The 26,171-nt window shown below is 45.3% G+C and overlaps 1 protein-coding gene across 3 annotated transcripts in view; it reads left to right on the top strand.

Moving 5' to 3' along the window:
* G3BP2 (G3BP stress granule assembly factor 2) overlaps window positions 1-13,330 on the top strand; it is a 36,760-nt gene extending 23,430 nt beyond the window's left edge. For 2 of the 3 annotated variants that reach the window (XM_040418106.1, XM_040418107.1), the window contains exons 7-12: window positions 1,518-1,695; window positions 5,554-5,655; window positions 6,151-6,253; window positions 7,817-7,945; window positions 8,546-8,664; window positions 10,484-13,330. In XM_040418106.1, coding sequence (XP_040274040.1) covers window positions 1,518-1,695; window positions 5,554-5,655; window positions 6,151-6,253; window positions 7,817-7,945; window positions 8,546-8,664; window positions 10,484-10,753 — 901 coding nt within the window. In that variant the 3' untranslated portion in view covers window positions 10,754-13,330. The remainder of the gene's footprint in view (window positions 1-1,517; window positions 1,696-5,553; window positions 5,656-6,150; window positions 6,254-7,816; window positions 7,946-8,545; window positions 8,665-10,483) is intronic. The other variant, XM_040418108.1, reaches the window with a different exon arrangement.
* Window positions 13,331-26,171: the final 12,841 nt, after the last annotated feature.

The following is a 26,171-nucleotide window of genomic DNA, read 5'->3' on the forward strand; positions in this document are numbered from 1 at the left end:
ACAGCAACTCAGCCATGAAGTCGAGATTGCTGAGATGCATAAAAGTTGCCAGTGCTCTCCTGACTTCATAACTACTGACTTCCAAACTTCTTCTGGCCTTAAAGGGGTTATCCCATGACTAATGTAAAAAATAAAAATCAGACTTCATATAGTACATGACAACCTCTTTCTAACAAAGCTCGAACCAGCCCTGCACCTCACATGGATCCAGAGATCTCCCCATTCATTGCTCTGCTAGATTTATATCAAGCTGACAGCTCAAGGGAAGTGTCCATTCTGCTGCCGCTCAGGGGGTGTGTCTTTTCTGCTGCAGCTCAGGGGGCGTGTCCATGCTCTCCCTATCACAGCTCAGGAGCCAGTTGAAGGATGAAACTGAGCATGTGCGGCCATCTCAGTGAGCGGGTCAAAGAAAAAAGCAAACAGCAGATATATTTTATTGAATAACTCTGTGGCTGTGCTAAATTTTTAATTACATGCAATTACAAAAGTATTCAGACCCAGGTGCTGGTTTGAAAACTGTAGAATATTTCTCGTGTGTCAACCCCTTTAACATCAGCACAAAAACTGTGTAGTTAGGACCCTTATAATATGGATTTTCATGGCCGAGCAGCTGCATGCAAGCCTTACTTCACCAAGCACAATGCCAAGCGTCCTCAGTATCTAGCCTTACAAATTCTCTTCTGGATGAATGGGTAAACATTCCCACGTTCACGGACCAAAATCTTCTACGAACCCTTTCTACAAGATTGAAAGCTGTTTTATCTGCAAAGGTGGGGGGGTCCATATTAAAGGAAGTCTGTCACCTCATTTTCACCAATACAACTAGCAACACTGCCCCAAATAAGATTGCAGACTATTTCCAAGCATACCTGTGTGTACTATGGGTCTGTATTCCATGTCCAGGAAAAGCACTTTAAGGGTCCATTCACACGTCCGTAATTTGGGTCCGCATTCGTTCCACAATTTGCGGACCCATACACTTTCAATGGGGCTGGAACGGATGCGAATCCTCATTTCCAGGATCCGCATCTGCATTTTCAGGATCCGCAATTCTGTTCCTGAAAAAAATAGAACATGTCCTATTCTTGTCTGCAATTGCAGACCAGAAAAGGCATTTTCTATTAGTGTCTGTGATGTGCGGTCTGCAAATTGCGGATCGCACATTGTAGGTGTCCGTGTTTTGCGGATCTGCAAAACACTTAAGGATGTGTGAATGGACCCTTAAAGTGCTTTTCCTGGACATGGAATACAGACCCATAGTACACATAGGTATGCTTGGAATGTGTCTGCAATCTTGTGGTACAGTACTCTTTAATGCCTCTGGATTTAGACTGGGATATTATAACAGCTCCTGTAGGTGTGATGGCTGTGTCCCAATACTTGTGTGTGTGTATATACTAGAGCAATGGTAAATGGATATCGTGTCGCCATCACCAGTCGGTCAACCCTCTACACGTGTTGAGATTGTGTGGTTGTTTTTGTATTGTTAATTTACAATTTCCTGCTGATGTTTCCAGCAATGGAGTAGAAGAATCCTTGGAAGAGCCCATTAATGAGCCCGAGCCTGAGCCAGAACCAGAAGTGAAGAATGAGGAGAAACCTGAGCAGGAAGAGAAGAGCATAGAGGAACTTGAAGAAAAGTCCCCGACGCCACCACCCGTTGAGCCAGTTGCTCTCCCACAAGAGCCTCCCAAGGTTATATTAACAGTTTACTTTTGCTTCATGTTGGTGTTTTTGTTAGAATTTAATATGTAAATGGTAGTTAAAAAGCGATGCCAATATACTAACATGTGCACGCAGTGGAATGCAGTTTTGAAAACAAAGACTTGTAGTTGCAAAAAAAAACAGCAGAAAGCTTCCAGAAGTCTCAGGTCAAAAATGGTAGTGCAAGGAACAGCAGCAGTTCTATACATGAGGCATGAACGCCTGTTTCCAAAAGTAGTTGCAGTGTTGCAGCATTTTTCATTACTGTGCAGAGTCATAGTGAATAAAACCCCTCTTTTAATCCTCCAAGTTAAAAGAAAATGCAATTTAATATAAAGAAATTTCACACAACAGTGTAGACCAGATAGTGAAAATATTATACACAAATAAAATAAAAAAAGCACATTCAAAATTCTTAAGACAATGCAGTAACCCGACCCAAGGTTACCTCCCTTTTGGCTTCTTCCAGGACATGCAGGAATGTGTAACTGATCAGTTTCACCATCCCCAATTCTGTATAATCCATCCACAAATAACATCCATATATAAAAGTCTATGTAAACCTATTCAAAAATACCTTGAGTATAATTAGAATATATATAAAATTTTTGACTCCATTTCTGCATTATTGGAGCAGAGTGGATTTTTTTTATAATTTTTTTTTTTGTCACGAAAAACTAATAGAACTGTTACACAATAGCAGTACTACGTGGTTAGCCTTCTATCATAAAATTCTCTGGTCACGTGACCTGAATTAACCAATAAGCTCTTACTGTACTAATTCTTCATAAGGCTGATGTGGTCACGTGGTCCTATTAAACCAATGACATTCTGTTGCAGTTATATTGTCATATCAAAAAAAGAAAAGGGTAGTTAAAAGGATGCTACCATCAAAACCTTTTTCTCATCCGTATCATTGGGGGACACAGGCTTGACATTGGGTATAGCTGTTGCTGCTAGGAGGCGGACACTAAGCACAAAGGTGTGAGCTCCTCCCTCCAGCTATACCCTTCATACAGGGACCAAGCTAAGTTTCATCTTCGTGTCTGTAGGAGGCAGACCTCCCTGCGTTGCAGGTCTGCTGGTCCTAAAAGCTGCCTGCACTCCCGCCCAGGAGATCGGAGACCCGGGGGTTCTGCAGAAGCAAAGGAGGATCAGAGGTTCCTAAAAGCCTCTGTATCCCCCCCCCCCCCCCCAGTGTTCGGATCATCGCGGCCGTCCACCGCAAGTCCCTTCTGTTCCGGTGTAGCGTCCCTCCCCAAGGGTCCGCACACCGACGGTGGTGATTCGGCTGGAGCCAGGGGGGGCAGAAAACGCCGGACAGGTGGAACCCTGGCATCTTCCACTCAATTTTAGGGTTGCTACATTTAACGGCATGGCTGTTGAAGCCGCCGTACTAAAGGCCCAGGGGTTCTCGAATGCCGTGGTCCAGACCATGATTTGTGCCAGGAAGCCATCTTCTTCCCGGATCCACCACCGGACCTGGAAGTCCTACTTAAGTTGGTGCGAGCGGCGTCAGCTGTCTCCCGTTCAGTTCTCTTTGCCGCGACTCTTGGCTTTCCTGCAGTCAGGCATGAACTTGGATCAGCTCTCTCCATTCTTTTTTTGCAGAATTTAACTTGGCTTTCGGCGGTTCTGACTTTTCTGCAGGGTGTGGTGCATGCTGCGCCCCCTTTCTGTCTTTCGTTGAAACCTTGGGATCTTAATCTAGTGCTCAACGCTCTTCAGTCTTCACCGTTTGAGCCTTTGCAGCAGGTGTCGCTTTGCTTCCTGTCTTACAAGGTGGCTTTTTTGGTTGCAATCACTTCTCTCCGTAGGGTTTCAGAGCTTGTGGCTCTGTCATGTCCGTTGCCTTTCCTGATCCTCCATCAGGATGAGCTTCGTCCTGTTCAGTCCTTCCTTCCTAAGGTGGTGTTGGCATTCCATCTAAATGAGGAGATTATTCTCCCTTCATTTTGTCTGGACACGTCTCATCCTCGAGAGCAGTTGCTCCATACTCTGGATTTGGTACGGGCCATTCAAGTCCATCTGTCCTAGACGGCATCTTTCTGGCGGACAGATTCCCTGTTTGTTATTCCAGAAGGGCCGAGACGGGGGCTGGCAGCGTCGAAGACTTCCATTTCCCAATGGATTTGTTTGGCCATTGTAGAAGTGTACTGCCTTAAGGACCAGGCCCCGCCCCTCCGGGTGACTGCTTATTCTGCTCGGGCAGTGGGGGCCTCACGGGCAGTGCATCACGGGGCTTCGGCCCTTCAGGTATGCAAGGTGGTGACCAAGTTTTATAGGGTACATACCTTTTGCGTCTGCTGACGTGTCTCTGGGACAGGAGGGTTTCTGGTTAGGCCCACCCCGGCGACTGCTCTGTAATCTCCCAAGGTCAAACCTGTGTCCCCCAATGATACGGGTGAGAAAATTTAGATTTTTGTACTTACCGTAAAATCTGTTTCTCTTCCGTTCACTGGGGGAGACAGCTCCCACCCATGCTCTTGTTTATGGGCCTTTTCTGGCCTGTGTGGTTCTGGGTTTGTACATGGTATGATTTTCTTTGTCTTGCTTTAGCACTAACTGATACAGCTTGGTCCCTGTATGAAGGGTATAGCTGAAGAGGAGGAGCTCACCACTTTGTGCTTAGTGTCTCCTCCTAGCAGCAACAGCTAGACCCAAGGTCAAGCCTGTGTCCCCCAATGAACAGATGAGAAACAGATTTTACAGCCCATATGTGATTGTTCCATGTAATGGGGTTTTCTGGATATAGGTTATGTAACTCGCTCCATGTATTCTACATACTGTCCTGACTCTTGACTTCCTCCTTTGTTTGGATTTGTAAAACGCCAGACAGTCTTGCTTGACTTTGTCAGTCAGACCATTGACTCCTATTAGAGAAGGAAGAGGATGAGTGATTACTTTAGAGCATTACACTGATATGTGTAGTGCTTTTCAGTGGGCATATTTATCTAGGCCTATCAAGAGTACAATACAGCTGCCATACTGTCATCCTTTCCCTATTCTAGTGAGGACTGTACCCTATGAACAAAATCTTTTCTCAAGGAAGGGTCTCTTTAACTGCCTAGAACTTTGTTCACAACATTCCCATGGTCACAATGGACCAATGATTTCATGCTGTGAATGGATCATGCAATTATTTTTTTTTTTTTTTTTTTCACTCAACTACTGGACTCGCACAGTAATGAAAAACGCTGCGGCACTGGAACCACAGAGCCTTTGCCATCGACTGGTCTGAGATTCTCATGTACTGATCTGCTGCTGTTCCTTGAATAGGTGTTGTGACCAGTGAGATTTCTCTCCATTTTTATATCCACGTTGAAGACTATCTGTTTTTGTTTTGTAATTTATTATAGTTTATTTTGCCATGCATGGCTTATCTCTCGCTTGGTCCAGTGCCATGCAGTCAGTGTATTTAGGGGCATGTCATAAAACACTGATTAGCAGTGGTCTGCACTTGCTAAAACTCCATTATTTTTTGTGCCTTCATGGCCTACACTTTAAATAAGCTCTGGCGTTATGCCAGTTTCTATGCAGTGGTAACTTCCTGGTGCTAAACGCCTATCTGTTGGTCTCCTATTGATGTGATGAGCCAAAATAAAAATGATTCAGTGACAGCCCTTGAAATCTTATATCCCACAGGACTGTCTACATGCAGAATGATAGCCAAGAAAAACTGAACTGTTCATTTTACTGTCCGTGTTTTGGTTTTATTCATTTTGCTGCAGTAAATCTATATTGTTCCAGTGTTGTCCTAGGTATATTCACTTAGCTGTTTTTGTCACTGATCCAAATAGAATGAAGTGTACATTTTCCTAAGCTTTTAGCATTCATCGTTTTCTGTAGGCTTTTTCGTGGGCTTCAGTGACCAGTAAAAACCTGCCTCCCAGTGGGACTGTCCCATCATCGGGAATTCCACCCCACGTAATAAAAGCTCCTGCCTCACAGGTAATTGAACTGTGGCCATTTTGGTTATGTAATTGATCTGTTCTTTAAACGTCTGATGTTCAGTAGACGTAGTCAGTGACATAGTCTGATTGAAATGAGGTTGAAATATTTTTATTTTTTATTTTTTTTATAACATTTTATTTATTTTATGCACTTATATAGTGCTGACATATTCCACAGCTTTACAGACCTTAACATCAAGCTGTCCCCAGTGGGGCTCACAATCTAAGTTCCCTATTAGTGTCTCTTTTGGAGTATGGGAAAAAGTCCACACACACACACACACTGGGAGAACATACTAACTCCATGCAGATGATGATCAGATTTGTTATGACTGAGTGACTTAAAAACAAGTATTCTTCTATTTGAAGTTCTTCTTATACCCCTTTTAATGGGACATTAGAATTCATTCACTTATCAGTTAATATGGCCCACACATATATGGTATTTTGGTTAAGAAATGTAGCTAATGAAACTTTTTGTGGTTATATGTAGACACGTCTTGAAAGTAAAGCAGAAACTCAAGTACAGCCTCCTCGTACACGGGAACAGCGTCCACGGGAGCGCCCAGCATTTCAGCCAAGGGGCCTGAGGACAGGTAAACATAATGTATATTTTGCAGCCCTATGTTCTTATATGATGTATGTCTATATTTTACATTGTTACAGGATTTGGGTTTTATTATAGTTGCTGTAGTTGTAAGACTGAATCCCCCAATCCTTTTCAATGCAAGATTGACTTGGGCTACTTTCACACTAGCGGCAAGGATCTCCGGCAGTCTGTTTCGGCAAGTGAACAGCCTGTCGGATCAGTGCTGCGGCTAGTGCACACGTGCCCCCGGACTAGGGCGGGCCGGAGTTCCGGCGGCAGCACGGCAAACATGCCGAGAGGCGGCCTTAGTGAAATTATGCCATGTCCCAATCTAGCTGTGGATAGGATAAGGTTTAGTTGAGATTTACCTCCATTAAACCTATAAAGCTTCTGTTCGCCTGATCTTGCAGGTTGGCCATGCCTGACAGTTGTTTTTAGCTTTTTGGGTGTAGTGGTTCGCAAAAAATGGCGACTCTAGGATATATATTTTTTTTCCCACAACTACAGATTTAGAGTGCTCCTTAGCCCTTTCCCTGCCAAGAATGTATCTCTTTTAAGTCTTTGCAAGGTGGCATTTCAGTAGCCAAGGGCATATCTCCCACATCCTTGCTACTGATGGCTGGATCTCAGGCTGTGTAGCAGATAACACTGTGATTTTTCTAAAGCTTGAAGAGCAGCTAGCAGTGCGATCCTGTGAGCTTAGATGGCCATCTTTAAAACAAAACCTGGATTACATGTCTAGCTGCTACACAACCTGAGATATTCCAAGTTCAAGCAGCCTCCCTAGAGGGAGGGGGGGGGGGGGGTAGTGGGTTGTGCTGATAGGATGGCCTCTCTCTCCTGCAATCTATTTCCCTAAGGCTGGTTTCACGTGAAAGAGTGTTACGTTCCAGACTTGCAGCGTAAGTATGAGACAGCTCCCATCCTGAACATCCATCACTCCCAGGGTCGCATAGCATGATATTTATTTATGATACTATGTAACCCTTACAGTTCTTGAATGTATTAGATAACACTGACCTAATGCTGTCGGTGTTATCCAATACATTCCGGAACTGTAAGGGGACTGTTGTCAGCAGTGAAGAGTAAAGGGTAGAGTTAATCCACATCATCCTGCATCTCAGAATGTGCTTGTAAGCACATCATGTTAAATGGGGGCTCAGTTTAACACTTTAACATCCACAACCATAATAGTATGGCACTGGCAGCAGTTCTTAGAAGTACAACGTTGTACTATTATAGTTCTCTGATCGGCACCAGAGAACACAGCTGGGCTCGTGCTGCAATGGGTGTGATCTGAAATGGCTCAGGTACTGGCAGGTTAACCCCTTAAGATGGTGCTATTGAGCACGACTTCTAAGTGGTTAGGTATGGGGAGGGGGCTCAGGGGACTGGACCCTCATCGTTGGAACAAAGAACTTTAACATGTAAGTGGCTTTCTTTATGTTAAACTTATCCCAGTCCTTCATTCTTTTTAAGTGTGTGGGTCGGTCAACACTTTTAAGGCCCAAGTAATGATGGTGATTCTTCTAAAATAAAATTGTTAAATGAGCTTTGCTTCTGATGACAGGTCGAGGTGACACAGAACAGGGAGATTCTGATAACCGCCGCATGTTCCGCTACCCTGACAGTCACCAGCTCTTTGTTGGGAACTTACCTCATGATATTGATGAAAGTGAACTGAAGGAATTTTTTATGAGTGAGTAACTTTTGTGTTAAGTGAAAATACATTTCATAACTAAAATAGTTTTATATTGCACTCGCATTGTTGCTAAATATTCCAAAGTGATTTTGGTAGAATCGTCCCAGTATAATTGCCGTGTTCCAGTCCTCCCTGCTGGTCTTTTGTTTACGTGGCTGCAGTGGTGACCTACTCTTATACCATATGTGACAGCTGCAGCCTATCGCTTTCTCAACAGTACAAGATGGCAGAGGCCGTTGGATGCAGCTGTATAAGGACACCTCTTCTGCATCACAGACTGGTGGGGAGGTGCACTTTGCTGGAAGCGGCAGTGTATTAAACTGATTTAGTGAGCCTCTCCACCGTTTTTAGCGGTGAAAGCCCTTTTAAGGTTGTTTCTTCCTGCATCCTTTCTACTGTATCCAGTAGTAAACGGTCCATAACTTAGGAACAGTAAATTGTTTGTAATGTTAATCAGCTTTTTATTTTATCATAAAGGTGAGCTTGCACTTGTGATGCGTATTGCAGCTTAAATCCTGCATGTGCTGTCCTTCTTTCCTGATAAAACTCGCTTTTACTTCTCTATACCAACAATTTGATTGTCATGCACTTTTGCAGGTTATGGAAATGTGATGGAACTACGCATTAATACCAAAGGTGTTGGAGGGAAGCTTCCCAACTTTGGCTTTGTCGTGTTTGATGATTCTGAACCAGTTCAAAGGATTTTGCTTGCAAAAGTATGTATCTATTTGAATGCTTTATAGAACATTCTTTTAAAGGGCTTCTGTCACCCCCATTGTGCAATTTTCATTAGCCGACATTAGCTATTTGCTAATGTCAGCTGAGTGCAATCGTACATGTCCTACCTTTTTGTCTGTGGTTTATTTCTTGTAAAAATCATACTTTTATCATGCAAATTTCTTCACTACCAGCAAGTTGGGCATGTACTTGCTGGTAGCCGCCGCTTCTAGACACGCCCTATCTCCTTTTGATAGACTGGGCCAGCGAACGCTCTCCTCCTCCCGCTGGCCCCGTCTGCTGATGAATGCCTGCGCCATAATGTTCCTCGATCGGCACAGGCGTACTGAGTGAAGGACGCGCGCTTGCCAGCTCCTTCCTTAGTGCGCCTGCGCCGATTACGTCACACTGCACCCGGAAGAGAAGACTGCCGATTATCGCTGATGCCGGCAGTCTTCTCTTCCGGGTGTAGTGTGACGTAATCGGCGCAGGCGCACTGAGGAAGGAGCTGGCACCCGCGCATCCTTCACTCAGTACGCCTGCGCTGATCGAGGAACCTTACGGCGCAGGCGTGGGAATTCATCAGCAGACGGGGCCAGCGGGAGGAGGAGAGCGCTTGCTGGCCCTGTCTATCAAGAGGAGATGGGGCGTGTCTGGAAGCGGCAGATGCGGCGGCTACCAGCAAGTACATGCCCAACTTGCTGGTAGTGAAGAAATTTGCATATGATAAAAGTATGATTTTTACAAGAAATAAGCCACAGACAATAAGGTAGGACATGTATGATTGCACTCAGCTGACATTAGCAAATGGCTAATGTCGGCTAATGAAAATTGCACAATGGGGGGTGACAGAAGCCCTTTAAATAACTAAAGTAATATAAAGAAACCTAAAAAAAAGTCTTGTGTTCTTGCTTAAAGATCTGTTTCACGACAGGTAAAGTTCAGTTTATACCAATTTATGAAATTATCTTGGCGTTCCCTTTATTCCCTATTACTTTTGCAAATGCTGCAGCTGCACATGTCTATAAGAACAAAGACTTTCCCACAAATGTGACTCATAACTTGTAAGTCCTCCTTTACACACAATTTGAAAAAATCAATGCATTACCCAGCCAATTTTCTCTGTGGCTCAATTTAAAGGGGTGTTCTGATATTTATTTATTTTTTATTTTTTTTAACACATCATGCATTGATATTTATTAAAAGTTGCCTACTGGATAAGCACTGTGCTCCCGTTTTCAAATTATATGCTCCTCGTGCTTCTTTGATCACATGTTGTACATTGTGCACGTGAACCTAGAGCCTGGTTACAACCCACAATCAATGCATCAGTCATCACTGCCGACACGTTAATGGCCTGCCCCCTGCACTTCATAACTACAGCACATGCAAAGAACACTATCCCCCCCCCCCCCCCCTAACCAGCATCTGACACTGCATGATGACTGACACGTTCATTGTGGGTTGTAACACGCTAGATCACGTGGACTAGGTATGGCACGTGATTCAGTGAGCATAGCGCTCTCTCAGTTAACAACATTTTAATAAGTATCAATGCAAAAGTCTCAGTAAGGGGCCGGTAATGAAATCAGAAAAAAAATATCTCAGAATACCCCTTTTAATGTTACGTACAATGAATTGGGATCCTGGAATTTTTTTTTTTTTAAGTGAGGTGGAATTGGAGAAAAAAATAAAAAATAAAAAAATACTGTCATTTCATGGTGTAGTGTTTAAAAAATGCCAAGAAAATGACTTGGTCTGGCACGGGTGTACTAAATCGTCTTAAATTCCCTTCTTTTATTCTGTTACCTTCTCTAGCCAATTATGTTCCGTGGTGAAGTCCGACTGAATGTGGAAGAAAAGAAAACCAGGGCTGCCCGTGAAAGAGAAACTCGTGGTGTGGATGACCGCAGGGATCTGCGTCGCAATGACCGTGGTGCAGGAGGACCCCGTGGAATCATTGGGGGTGGGATGATGCGTGATAGGGATGGAAGAGGCCCTCCTCCACGAGGTGGGATGGCGCAGAAGCTGAATACAGGCAGAGGAACAGCATCCATGGAGGGCCGTTTCACTGGCCAACGTCGCTGAAAGTCATTAACACAGTCAAACCTACAGTGGTACATTATTCGTCGTGTTTGCATTCTTGTTAATTTTTAGCTTTGGAATGTGACACAGCCTTTTTTTTTTTTCTCCCCTTTCTTCCCCATAAGTTCCTTGATGTGGAAACATCTTTTTGTTTGCTGTTTTTCAATTGACATAAATTTTTTATTTTTATTTCGCCGTTTTTTTTTTTTCCCAACAGAAATTTAAAAATGTTAATTTATACATTCCGACTCGGTGACTGAGATGACCATTAGCACTGCAAGTATTTCCATGGACGTTGGAGGCCCCTGTCCTAATACAGTTCTGTTGCACTTTGCAAGTATTATGGTTTCTTTATTGGAAACAAAAGTAGTGCAATCTGTGCCTCCCTCCCCTGTAGTAACCTGTGTCAATGAAGGAACGAACGGTTAATTGCGCTTCACACCCACTAAAGAGCTTCTACCATGAACACAGAATAATAGTCTGTCAGGTGATGGCACGCGGTCCATGAACGCAAAGAACCTGTGCTGTGCATATAAAAAAAGTATCTCCGCACTACAGACAGATCCGACTTGAGAGGATACGATCAGAAGTAGTCAACGGTTTCATAATGACAAATTCTTGCACTTGCCCATCTGTTCTACAAGATGGCAGGCTGGTTCACGTGGACCCAGCCTGCTGACCGAGCCCTCCCTTCCCCCCAGCTTTGTACAGTGAAATGACCTAACAAAGTGTACTCAATTGTATTTAGTTCTCTGGTAATGTAATAAGCATGATGGTGCCTTCTATGAATACATCATTCCAGTCCTTGCTGGTGATTTTGTACAGTGAATGATTTACTGTGCTGCAAAGCCAAACTGCTTCAGTACATTCAGGAATCTGCCTAACCAAACTGCAGTACGTGTACATCAGTAGATATTATTACTATATATATATTTTTTTTTTTTTAAGTTCTGTTCCACCGTAACGACCATTGGTATACAGCTACCAATAGTGGGGGGGCTATACAGTGTGTGTGTGAGAAGGACTAATGGTCATGTCTCTGAAGCCCTAACTGTGACTCCCATAAGTGCATATAAAGTGGATCATCTGGTGCCCTGCTAACGTCCAGTCGCACTTTTCTGTTAAACGCTTCACATCTTCACATCCCATTGGACTTGGAAGCAGAGGAATTCCGCCCGTGCTCCTATAATCGAGCAGCAGCTCTAAGTGTATGTACTTTATATTCTGATACAGGGTCATTTTCTTAACTATTGTTTCTTTTGTCACCCCCATTCCCCCCCCCCCCCCCCCCCCCAATTTTCATTTATTGAAGAAACTGTCCTGAAATGCAGTTCTCATAACCTTGGGGATTATTTTATATTTTTTTTGTCCTTAAATATTTGATGCACGTCTTCAAGTGGAAATTGTGGGATTGCACAGTTTTGGCACAGCCGCCTGCCTATAAGCATACATTCCATGAAACGACCAATGTAGCAGAAGATGCCAACCTGGTGTAGTCATGGTCAGTGATGACGTTGAAGGAGAAAGTGTGAACACTTAAAGCTGCCTCTGGAAGCGCAGGAAACCTTTGAGAAGCCGTACTAGGAGAAATGCACATGGAGTAACATGCTGCTTTTGACTTATGCAACTGTTTGCTGAGCCTCTTGAAACTAATGATTGTGCACAAAGGTATTTTTCCAGTCCACCAGGCAAAACTCAGAAACTTGCATATGTCAGGTTTGGGTTTCTTTTGTTTTTTCCTTTCTTCCCTTTTTACTTTGTCACATGAGGTCTTCTGTTTTTTGATGGCAAGTCTTGCACTATTTCATACATTTCTGGGACACAGATTTCTCATGGTTATAATTTTATATATGCATATATATATATTTTGTGTTATAAAAGTTTTTACATTTGCAATCTGTTACCTGGAAGTATTGTACTTGAATTCCCTAGTATACAGCAAAAGCTTGGACTGGTTTTTCATGTCATTCCAATGTATCCACAGGAAAGTGTGCCAGCAGTTCGTGTTTTGTTTTTTTTTTTTTTTTTTCTTTTAGATTTTATTTTTCTTCTGTTAGTGTTTAACCCCTGTCACAACCAGAACTGTCTAATGGCAAATAGAACGGGACTGAGTATAACCTACCGTACTAGAGGAGCATCAGAGCCATTAAGCTATTAAGTCTGCTTCATATTTGAATACCTTGAATAAACCTTATACATCTGAAATGTTTACTTGGTGAGCGTTCACCTACTTTACTGTGTACATTTAAGTGTTATTGTCTTAATCGCTCAGTAAATGTACCTCATCCAACATTGCCGCATTTTCCCCTTTCATTGTGTTGGGCAGTTGGTTTATTGTAGTAACCTATCATCATTGCACTTCTATTTCAGCACAATTGGCGTAGTATGATTACCTAGCTGTAGAGGACAGTGGTGAATATTATTATTTTTTTTTTTGTTTTCCATCTTTATTGCTGTAATGTGTTAAACATTATGCCAGTAGAATCTAGTCTTTTTGGATAGTCAGTCTCTTTACTTCAGTTTCCATATTTTGAATGTGTTGAAACTAAAACATTTGACAATAAACTACTGATGTCTACAGCAGGACTGAGCGCTCTAATTCAATTTTGAAAAATGGTCATTTTGACGCAAATGTACTAATCGTAAAGATTAGTTAAGCTTAAAGAGGTTGTCTCACTTCAGTAAGTGGCATTTATCATGTAGAGAAAGTTAATACAAGGCACTTACTAATGTATTGTGATTGTCCATATTGCTGCTTTGCTCGCTGGATTCATTTTTCCATCACATTATACACTGCTCGTTTCCATGGTTACAGACCACCCTGCAATCCATCAGTGGTGGTCGTGCTTGCACACTAGCAAAAAGCTTCAGCCTCTCGGGTGGTCGGGACCATGGGAGCGCATATAGGCTAGTGTTTTTTTTCCTGTATTGTGCAAGCACGTCCACCACTGATGGATTGCAGGGTGATCTGTAACCATGGAAACGAGCAGTGTATAATGTGATGGAAAAAATGAATCCAGCCAGCAAAGGAAGCAATATCGATAATAACAATATATTAGCAAGTGGCTTGTATTAACTTTCTCTACATGATAATTTCCACTTACTGACGTGAGACAACCCCTTTTAAGGCCCATTTACACTGCCTGATATTCAGGCAGGTTGTCGCCAGTGAACACTCTAACGAATGCTTATTAGCGAAAATTGGGTTGTTTAAAGTTGCTGCCAATTACCTGATAAACAAGTGAAATAGTTGTTCATCTGGTAATTGTTAGTGTGGTCACCTAAATTATTGCTTCGGGGTAGCAGATCGTGCTGTGTAAACGGGGTCTGCTGCCCACAAACAATTCTGTATGGCATTACAGATTTCTCCTCCCCATACTGTGGAGGGGATCACTCGGTGTAAATGCAACGGTCTCCTTCACTGACAAGCAGGCGTTTGTCGGGAAACAACGCTTCCTTCCTGACAATCGCCTGCAAAATTGGTCTGTGTAAAGATGCCAGGTCTATCACAGGGGCTCAGGCTGGATGATGAATCTGGTGCAGGGATAGACCCTTTTCTGACTCTATACCAACTATTGGTTGACTTACTTTGAGACAGATATGTATGCCAGAATTGTGACACAAGTTTGGTGCCAAATGGTGTGTCTTGGGGCCACCCGGTTTCCCACAAAGCTCCACCTCCTTTCCCAAAAGTGAAGAAATCTTTAGATGCGCAAAATTGCTTTTTTAGATGGATTTTGCCCTTCGTCCTATGACAACACCAGTAGAGAGGATCCTCTGTCCAGGACAGGAAACCCACAGATATTTAAGAAGGGGGGGCCCTCTCCATTCCTCAGTGGTTTTCTTGTCCTGGGGGAGGATTCCTACAAGCTGTTTGCTGGGGAGTAGTTTCTCTCAATGTTAATTCGCTGGCTGGGAAGGGGAGCGTGCCGAGTGAGTTCCCCGTAGACTGTGGAAGCGGCAGGGTGGCATACCTTAGAAACCTCCTGAGGATCCCTTTTTTGTCTGAGGCAGGTAGCACGAGATTCGAATTTCCAGCCGCTCTTAAGCCCAGCTAGAGCGGTCTGAGGATCCTTGTCGGGAGGGACCAGATACAAGGCGTGTATTGGACCTCTGGCAGCATGGAAGATGCTGGAGAGGCACAGAAGGAGCAGTCTACCCCTGCTCCTTCGGTATGGTTGGGGGGTATGTAAGGTAGGGGGTCCTTCCCCCTTTTTTTGACATGTGGCTGTATGATGGCATATTGTATTTTAGGATAAACCCAGGAAGGTGTCTGCTAAGGCAAAGCATAAGGAATGTGGGATATGTAAGGCCAAATTACCCCCCTCCTATGTTAAACTACTCTGTTGTTCCTGCATAGAAAACACTATTGCGGAAGAGTCACCCTCAATGTTCAAGTGTATGAAAAAACTGATTAGAGGAGAAGTAGGTAATGCCCTTTTAAATCTAAAAAAGAAGCCCATAGAAGCAAAGGCAGATCTTCTGTGCATAATTTTTCGGATGTCTCTAGTTCAGATGAAAATACCTTGGCGGTAGAAAGTGGGGGAGCTCTATCCAACTCGTTCTCGGAGGAGGGTAGGGGTGGTAGACCGTTCTTCCCCCATTCAGGACGTTGATCAACTTCTGAAGCCATTAGAGCTACAATGAATATCGAGGACGTAATGTTTGAGGGGTTGGAAGGCAGAAAAAAACCATTGGTGGATCTCTTTGCTTAAGATCCAACAGAAAGGTGGAAACGTTTTTTTTTTTTTTTTTTTCCGGGGGAGTTTCCATCGGCAGTGGATGCCTTTCTACAGCCGTGAGACCAAGGTCCTCTCTATGCCTTCCCTCCTCTTCAGTCATTATCCAGGGTTCTCAAGAAGATAAGGGAGGACAGGGCTTCAGCGATCATGATAAAACTTTTTTTTAGCCCAGTCGTGCTTGGCGCACTTGGCTGAGACTTCTTTCAGTCAGGGAGCCTTGGGTGCTACCGGAGATCCCGGACTTATTAAACCAGGGCCCAGTCATCCACCCTCCGGTAAAGGGCCTTCACCGGTAACCGCCAGGATCTATGCTAGAACCTGGGCGGCTTTCTTTGCCTTCCTGGGAATTGATCCTGGCCCACAGTGTAGTCTCTATTCCCAGGATTTTGCATTTTCTTCAGAAGGGTCTAGAGAAGGTTCTTTCCCTTAGTACTATAAAGGTCCAGATTTCAGCTTTGAGAGTTTTTATGTTTGACATTAGGTTAGCTGTTCATCCTCTTATCATGAGGTTTTGTAAAGTCATTGCAAGGGACATTCCGGCTAGGATTTTGAAAGTTCCTCCCTGGGACTTAAATCTAGTTTTGCAGAGTTTGGTGAAGGGACCCTTTTGAACCGATTTTTGAGATCTCTATCAGGATGTTGACTCATAAATGTGCTTTTTTTTTTTTTTTTAGTAGCAATCGTGTCAGCTAGGAGGATAGGGAAGATCCAGGCCTTGTTCATCAATCCCCCATATACTTCTATCCAGAAGGATAGAATTGTCCTTAGGCCAGAGCCAGATTTCCTTCCTAAAGTAGTGTCGAATTTCCATAAGACTCAGGAGGTGGTTCTTCCGTCCTTTTGGTACTAATCCCAGGTGTCAAAAAGAGTTGGAGTTTAGTTGTTTAGATGCCAAGAGATGTGTTCTAGCTTACCTGGATGCTACTAGAGAATGGAGGAAGTCGGGTGCCTTGTTCGTTCAGTCTTCAGGTCCTAATAAAGCAGGCATGCACAACCTGTGGCCCTCCAGCTGTTGTAAAACTACAACTCCCACAATACCCTGCTGTAGGCTGTTCGGGCATGCTGGGAGTTGTAGTTTTGCAACAGCTGGAGGGCCGCAGGTTGAGCATGCCTGTAATAAAGGAAAGGCTACTAGCAAAGGTTCCATAGCCAGGTGGATTAAGAAGGCTATCTGTCTAGCTTTCCTTACAGAAACCAGTACCTATGGGTTGGACGGCGCACTTCACAAGAGCGGTATCTACTTTGTGGGCAGAGAGAGCGGATGCGTCTATCCACGATATTTGCAAAGTGGCTACATGGTCTTTTGCTCTAACTTTCTATAGGCACTATAGACTGGATCTCGAACCCTGACGAAGGAGCCTGATAGGCTCTGAAACGCGTAGGTAGTCTTTTGTCCTACGGAGGCCCCTGTACTCGTAACGATGACGTCACCGCAAGCGGTTTCCCGGGTAACGGACCAAGCTCCCTCGCGCTGCGCGTGCTTCCGGCCGGGGCCGCGCTGCTGCTGGTAGCTGAGCAAGAAGGACACTGCGATTTGAAAGGACAACAGCATCTTTATAGGAACAGCAACAGAAACTCACAAATAATAAGCGGCATAGCGGAACACCAATCAAGGGAACATTTTGGAGGAAAGACAAGGTACCAACGGCATTAGTATTATCATTATTAATTTTACTCTCACCGTTCAATCCTTGAACTCCTAGTGCAAATACTTGTGTTTTATTTGCCCCTTGTTACCCTCACCCACTGACTATATGCTCCGATCCTCATATTTATTTATTTTGGCATAACCTATTTTTGTAACTAACCACCCAGTTATTCTGGCTGGCACTAATTGATGGTGCCAACTTAAAGGACTAGCTGTTTCTGATTGTGTATACCAGCGCTTATGTCCCATATCCCCAACGGGTGATATATCATTTTCTTGGATCGCTCTTCTGTTTCTGACCTTTCTTTTGCTTGTAAGGTCTTGCAGGCTGTTATCCCACCCTAACTCTCTATCTGTGGGATCTCTCCTGGTGCTGTTATAGGACGAAGGGAAAAATTATTATTACTCTTATGCCTCTTTCAGACAGGCGTCCCGGATTTGCTCCAGATGCGTCCCGGGTGCATTGCGGGAAACCTGCGTGAGTGCGCACACTCTCAGTCGTTTTTACGGTGATTGCGTTGCGTTCAGTTTTTATTGTGCGGGTGCAATGCGTTTTGCACACGCGTGATAAAAAACTGAATGTGGTACCCAGACCCGAACTCCTTCACTGAAGTTTGGGTTCGGTGTTGTGTAGATGTTGTTTATTTTCCCTTATAACATGGTTATAAGGGAAAATAATAGCATTCTTAATACAGGATGCTTAGTAAAATGTTGCTTGAGGAGTTAAAAAATAAAAACAATTAACTCACCTCATCCACTGGATCGCGCAGCCGGCATCGTCTTCTTTCTTCTTCTTTGAGGACCTGCAAAAGGACCTTTTGACATAATCGGGCTCACCACATGGTGAGCGTGGTGATGTTAGCACAGGTCCTGTTGAATGAAGATCCTTCTAGCTTCATTCAGCAGGACCTGTGCTGACGTCACCGCGCTCACCACGTGGTGAGCGAGATTACGTCATCAAAGGCCCTCGAAGAAAGAAGACTATGCCTGCTGCGCGATCAAGTGGATGAGGTGAGTTAATTTTTATTTTTTTAACCCCTCAAGCAACATTTTACTAAGCATCCTGTATTAAGAATGCTATTTTCCTTTATAACCATGTTATAAGGGAAAATAATACAGTAAATTGACTTTAATCAATTTACTAACATAATCTCCTAGCACCCATGCTTGAAAATCGCATTGCATCCACACTTGCTTGCGGATTCTATGCGATTTTTCACGCAGCCCCATCCATTTCTATGGGGCCTGCGTTGCGTGAAAAACGCTGAATATAGAACATGCTGTGATTTTCACGCAACGCACAAGTGATGCGTGAAAATCGCAGCTCATCTGTACAGCCCCATTGAAGTGAAAGGGTCCGGATTCAGTGCGGGTGCAATGCGTTCACCTCACACATTGCACCCCCGTGTAATTCTCGCCCGTGTGAAAGGGGTAATTTGATTTTTAAGAGTCCATGAGAGTACCCTTATATTCCCTCCCTTTTGTTATGGTGTTGGTGATGGGTCTTGGTTATGGTGCACAGGGTGTGCAAAATGAAAGAAAAGAAAAAAAAGTTCCATGAATTAAACTTAAATGGATTCGGATGGATTTCATGGATACTTTCATGTCTGAAGACCACTGAGGAATGGAGAGGCCTCTCCTTAAATATCTGTGGGTTTCCTGTCCTGGGCGGAGGATTCTCTCTCTCTCCTGGACTCTGGAAAATCAAATTACCGATAAGAGGAGTAATCATTTTTCTAAGCTAAGGCCACTTTCATATGATCAGTATTTGTCAAAACCAGAAGTGGAACCTACAGAGAAAAAGTATAATAAGAAAATGCCTGTTCTATGTTTTGGACCCCCTCCTTGTTTTTGGCTTACAAACAGTGATGGCCAGTTCGCCTGCGAACACATGCGGGCTGCCATCTTAAATCACAAGTCCGGCGAGGCATAGGTAAGCCGGTCTGAAATCAAATGTGGTCACCGGGAGCAGGCAGTTCCGAGAACAGCCCGATGAATCCCCCCCGGTGGCTGTTCTCGGAACTGCCTGCTCTCGGTGACCGCATTTGTTTCAGACCGGCTCGCGGCACAGGTAAAGGCTTACCTGGGCCTCGCCGGACTTTTAAGAAGGCAGCCCGCATGTGTTCTGGCATATGGGGGTGGTTTTGCATTGCGTGGCCATTATAATTAAGCAAGCTGAGCAGTACTCCCACTGCCTGATGCACAATTGTTGCTACAAACTATTTTCAATAATTCTGCCAATTAAGGCCTAATGTATTTTGAGGTCTGCAAAATACTCATACTGTCTGTGTTCCATTCACATATTTTTTTTACTTTTAACGGGTCCGTAGACTGCATGTTGCAGACCACAATAGGACATGTTCTATAATTTGCAGAATGGACTTATGGCTGCGGACAGCACACGGAACTGAGCTGCACCTAGGCCATGTGACCGATGTATGGTGATGTCACTGGCCTAATAAGAGGCCTGAGCAATGTGGCCTTTTCCAACAGCTGATGGGCAGGGGTCAGATCCTGGACAATCTGATATTGATGACCTTATCCTGAGAATAGGCGGATCAAATTTACGGATCATCCTTTTAAGTGGAACATCTGTACCCGTAAAAACAGTTGCGATGGCAATATTAACAGAACCTTAGACTGCTATATACACTATAGCATGTTGGCATTAAAGCTTGTGCAGTTGGGTGACTTGCTGGGTTCCCTGAGGAGACAATAGAGGTGACCCCTAGCCTGCGCAACACTTGATGAGTACACATAATAAGAGGCACCACCAATCTCTCTACTGAACCCCATGATCTTGTGATCAGTGGGTGGCCCCTGGCATATCATAGCTGTTCAGTCTTGGCAGACCCAGATCAGCCCTTTCTGTGAAGACAGAGGACTATATATCAAACATAAGCAAGAGAGTTTAAAAGGCCCCTATCCAGTGTTCTTCCTGTCCCTATAGGGAAGAGGCAAGAGAGGCACTCTTGAGGGTGAAGAAGCAGAAGCATGGAAGTAGCCAGGGTTACTAGGGCTGGAACTGGGTCGGGTGGTGTCCGGCCATTCCTCAAGGCCCTGCAAGTACCTCTATGCGAGTTACCTCTCTCCCATATGGCCACGGTATCTGGAAATCAATGCTGCTTCCCCTCCAGGGGCTCTGGGCTCGGCAGCCCGCTTTCCTCCTCCTCTACATCGTGGGCGCATAGAGGTGACGTCACTTCCGTGGAACGCTCTGTGTACAGAAAGTGATGTCGCACTACCAGAATCCAAGGTGGCGATGCCCAGCGTTCCATGCTGGAGGCCTGGTATGCGGCCTTGCATGATGGGTTGACTTTCCCCTAGGGCAGTGATAGGCAAACTGCGGCTCTCCAGCTGTTGCAAAACTACAACTCCCACCATGCCCTGCTGTAGGCTGAAAGCTGTAGGCAGTCTTTGCATGCTGGAAGTTGTAGTTCTGCAACAGCTGGAGAGCCGCAGTTTGCCTATCACTGCTCTAGGGGATAGAGTCCCCAAGAAGGAAAGAGGAGCACAGCGGCAGCAGGGGGGGGCGGACCCTTAAGGTAAGGGAACAGGCAAGCAGTTAAGCTTGTCTGCTGTTCCAGATTGAGGCCCAGATATCTACCAAGCCTGAGGTGGCTAGCGATATCCCTAGCTAGCGATATGTAAGTATTTTTTTTTTTTTTTACCAGACCCTGCTCTATTCTATTTATTAATATGTATTAGTACTAAGGGAGAGTTCCTCTGGTTGTTCCTAGGGGGAAAAGGATCCGGGACATAGATCCCAGGCGGAACCTAAAAAGAAAACAAGAAAGTTACAGGAATCTTACAAAAAACAGTTATGCCCTGATTGTATTGCCAAACTTCTGAAGGATCAACAGCGGTCCTTCCTCTCTAATCTGAGGTCTGTGGTAAGAGAGGAAGTACAGGCTTCAGTCTCTAGCTTAATTCCTCCTCCACCGGTTTCACCGCCAGTTTCAAAGAAGCCTAGAATCCAGCTAGCAGCGGATTCAGACGAACAGGGTGAAAATATTTACTATTTGGATGGGGAGCTAGAAGAAGAATCTATCTTTCCCTCAGGTTCTTCTGAAGACCAGAAAAAATATTAATTTTCTTTAGAAGATCTGGACTTCTTATTATCGAAAGTAAGGGAAACCATGGAGGTGGAGGAGGTTCAACAACCAAGAATAACTCAGGACGAGATGTTTGGAGGATTAGGGGCAACACCGATATTTGCAAAACACCAGTAGCTTAATATGTGTGACAGCCTATAATGATTCACCAAATATATAAATACCCACATATATTATAAATTCAATCTTTATTGTTTAAAAATATATATAGATACATAATTGTGGACAGATTACTTTCATGGCAGTGATTACAAGACAATACTGCGCTAACATGAAAGGTTCCCCCCTTACATCACTCCTGCTGGCGACAGTACATTATTTACAAGATCTATGCACAATATCAGTAATACTGTTGTACCGTCACTGAAAACCGGTAAATTGCATGATTTTCCTATTCTATGACGTAAAGTCATGATTTTATGAAGGACACGGAGGCGAGTATTGCTTAACCCTTTCTTTACTGTCCACCAATAGCAGCAAAGAAAAACATGACATAAAGGAAAGAAACTATGGCAACAAGCCCCTCCCCATCTTGTGCCAGTATAATAGACCCCACATCCTTAAGTCCTTCCTCTTTCTTAGCAAGGTGACACCAACTCAACAACAGGAACAATCCGGAACATTCCTTTGCAACCGATGCAGCACGAACCGCTGAACTCTCCGGAACTGGAAACACTGCCACGGCCTGGCGAACTCAGCACTGGAGCCACACTGTGAAGCTCCTAATGATCTTGAAGACTCTATCCTGCAAAACAAGAAAAACAGAAAATTGTGGAATTACACCTTAAAAAGGGGCAAACATCCCTGAAGATAAACATCGTTATAAATGCAACCAATCAAGGCAAAGAAAACCACATATAGACACTAAAAAGATTGCCAGGACGGGTAAAAGGGTGGGGCAATACTCGCCTCTGTGTCTTTCATAAAATCATGACTTTACATCACAGAATAGGAAAATCATGCAATTTTATTTCAAGACACGGGGCTCCTATTGCGAGTTCAAAGCCGACCCATAACCGACGAAAAAGCATGAAGTGGCAAAAGTGAAAAGCAAAAGTAGAATTCCCTGAAGGTGGATACTCTGGACCAATCCTCCAATCTCATGACGTCTTCCAGTTTAGCACCTGCTACCGCCATAGAAGTGGCCACCGCTCCTCTGGTGGAGTGAGCCGTGAAGACCGACGTGTCCACTCCCGCTAAGGAAATGACCCACTTAACCCATCGAGCCAACGTAGTGCTGGTGACCGGGGAGAACGGTTGACGGAACGAAAGAAAAGTCTGGGGTGCGGCGGGAGAGCGATATGCCAACATACAAGCTTTATATTCCTTGAGGCAGAGTACTGGACAGCGCTGGGGTAGAAGGGAAAGCGGGATAATGCACCACGTGAATGCGCGTCTTGGTGCAGCGAGTAATGTTGAAGTTAGCACCTTCTGGAGTGAACGAACGGGCATCATAGTCCAGAGCCCGGACATCGGACACACTCTTACAAGAGATGAGACACAAAAGTGTAACTAGCTTGGCCGACAACTGGCACAAGGAGAGATCTGGGTTGGATGGCCAGGTAGAGAAAAGAGACAAGACAGAAGACACATCCCAAGTCGTGGAGAACTGAGGCCTCGGGGGCCCTAGCCAGCCGTGAACCACGGAGTAGACTACACACCAAGGAGTAGACTACACACCAATTGCTGGTTAACTTGACTCAGGACTCGCGGAATCATGGAGAAAGGCGTACATCAGTGACCCCGACCAGTCCTGTAGGAAGGCGTCCACCGCCGCCGCGTCTGGGTCCGGGTGCCAGCTGTAAAAACGGGAAAGCTGAGCGTTCAAATGGGAAGTGAAGAGGTCGATAAAAAAGGGACCCCAGTGAGATGATAACGCAGCGAACACCTGCTCGTGCAACTTCCAATCGCTGCCATCCTTGAGATATCGAGAGCTCCAGTCCGCGTGAGTGTTGTGTAGTCCCGGAAGGAATTCCGCCAGTACCACAATGTCCCTGGCCAGACAGAACGACCAAAAGTCCTTCGCTAGCTGAGACAACATAGCTGAATGAGTGCCTCCCATGGCGTTGACGTACCTCACCGCCGAGACGTTGTCCATACACAGCCTGATGCACGCCTTGGCCATCTCATTCGCAAAACTGAGAATCGCAAAGGATCCCGCCAGAAGTTCCAAAGCATTGATGTGGAGGTGGGACTCGTCTTCCGACCAGCATCCTCCGGTGGTCACACCTTCGCAGTGAGCACCCCAACCTCGAAGACTGGCATCCGAATCCACCGTGAAGTCCGGTTGTGGCCCGAAAATCGCCTTGCCGTTCCAGGACGAGAGATTGTGGATCCACCATAACAACTCGTCTCTGGTATCCGAATCCAGCGAGATGAGATCTGCATATGAAGCCCCCACGTGTAGGTGGGCAATCTTCAAGCGTTGCAAGGCCCGGTAATGTAGCACGGCTGGGAAAACTGCCTGAATAGAGGAGGCCGATAATCCGGGCCAGATGGCGCAGCAAGATCTGAAGAGCCGCTAAGGCGCAGCACAACTCCTTGCAGATGGAATGGATCTTCTCCCGAGTGAGGCGTACCGTAGACGTGGTCGAATCCAAGGATGGAACAGTCCTGAGCCATGATGAGGATGTCGTCTAGGTAGATTATTAGACGTACTCCTCGACTGCGCAGCCAAGCCATAGCTGGACGCATTAATTTGGTGAAGCACCAGGGAGCTGAAGAGAGACCAAAGGGGAGATATGTAAAACGCCAAATGTCCCCTTTTCAGAGGAAACGCAGAAGGTCTCTGGAAGACTCTGACACCGGAACCGTCAGATACGCATCCTTGAAGTTGAGCTTCACCATCCAATCTTGCTGCAGAAGAAGATCTCTGAGGATGTGAATTCCCTCCATTTTGAAGTGGCGGTACCTGACAAACGCATTCAAAGCCCGGAGATTGATTACCGGGCCCATATGCCCTCCTTTCTTTTCCACTAGGAAAATGCTGCTGACAACTTCCGAATATCCTTTCCGGTAGAGGTCCGACAGCTACTGATCCACCAAAGCTTGCGCCTGTTTGGAGCGGACCTGGATACGCGGCGAGGGAAGGAAAGGAGGGTCGTCTACCAGCTCTATGTGGAACCCCCGAACTGTGGAAAGAACCCAAGGGTCCGAGGTGATGCTGGACCAAGCATGAGTAAAAAGACAGAGTCTCCCCCCTACTCAAATATCTGAAAAATGCAGAGGAGGTGTTGGACTTTCTATAAGGACGTCTTGATCCCGTGGAACCTCTATAGCCTCTGAAACGGCCCGATCCGCCACGAGTGGGGAAGAAGAAAGAAGAAGACTGCCTCGCCTCCGGGTAGGGGTTCCTCTGAGCAAAGGAGCCTCGACCCATGCCTCGGGTCTGGAAGGTCGACCGGCCAGACAGACTGCCCCTGGAACTGCCGGCCCTGGTAGAAACCCTATTCTGAAACGCCCTCTTCATGGAGGACTGGGCCTTATCTAGTGCCGTAAAGGCACCCACAAAACGGCCCATATCCTTCATAAAAGAATCACCAAAGAGTAAACCTTGTGCCTCCCTGCCTGCCTCTGTAAGGGCGAGATTGGCTAATTTGGGTTCTATTTTAAAAAGGATGGCCTTGCGCCTCTCAATAGAAAGGGAAGTATTAACATTCCCGGTAATACAAATGGCGCGTTGAACCCAGCCCCGGAGTTCCTCCGGGTCCCCCTGTCTGTCCTCAGCTCTAGCGGTTTCCGCCAGCTCGAAAATTTTGGCCAAAGGGCCAAAGACATCCAAGAGTTTGTCCTGGCAGGCTTTTAAAGTATAACTGTCGTATATATTTTTTGTTTGGAGTTTTACCTGTGCTTAAAATAGGGTTGCTAGGCATGGTCCGTCTACGGAGCAGCGTGCAAGGTCACATTACTGACAGCCAAGGACTGTAAGTAAATGATTAAAGCCAGGTCCTCCCCAGCAGCTGATAACAGTACCTGGGCTGTGTGCACTTCTCCCTGTCCCTGCGTTTGGCAGACGCTCCCTCAGCAGACTTGGAGAATGCAGAGTTGAAGCAGCGCACATCAGGGAAGGGAGATCTGCCATCTGCTCAGTGTATAAATGAAAGCAACATGTGGTAAGAGGACCCCTTTGTGCTGCAGGAGATTAACCCTTTAGGGGGGAGGGCTCTGGTTACTGACACTTTTGGGGGGGCTATTGTTACTGGCTAGTGAGGATTAGCCTCAGGGTGAGGGCAGTGGCGGCCATCTTAACTGAATAGTGAAATTGCCGTTTTATGCAGACTGGTTGCTAAGGGCTGAATATTATTAAATATGGGGTAAGTCAGTCTAATAGTAACTGATTCTGGAATATCATGTTATTAGTAACTACGTATATGGAAATTGAAATTAGGGTGTAAATGTGACAGTTATCCTTTAAGGCTGATTCTAGCCCCTTGCGAGGATTCCAACCCGATTTGGCCAAAAATTGTGCCATTTTAGGGTCCACCACTGGGGTCTCACAGACCTTGTTAGGTACCAGGGGTCTCGGGCATTCCGCCCGTAGCTTATTACGGGCCTCCTTACTAAGGGGGCACCGCACATGGGCCTCCAAGTACTTGGCCACATGGTCTACCGGGAGCCACTCCACCGATCTGGGATGATGGCGGGCATCCGGGTCAAAAAGGGTTCACCCATAAGGGTGGCCGCAGAGGCAGTGGTGGTCTCAGCTAGGGAGCTGCTGGCTGAAAAGAATCGATCCACCGGAACGTCCTCAAGGTCCCCATCCGCGTCGCCTAAGACGTCAGTCGGAGCCTCCTCATCCGAACCAAAGTCTGACTCGGACTCAGTATCTAGTTGTGCTCTGGCACATTTCCACAGGCGCGCTCTTTCTGCCTGGCGCGTACAGGCCCTTTTGCGCGACATAGGCGCGCTATCATGGG

The sequence above is a fragment of the Bufo bufo genome, chromosome 2 (assembly GCF_905171765.1).
Source record: "Bufo bufo chromosome 2, aBufBuf1.1, whole genome shotgun sequence".
Taxonomy (NCBI): Eukaryota; Metazoa; Chordata; class Amphibia; order Anura; family Bufonidae; genus Bufo; species Bufo bufo.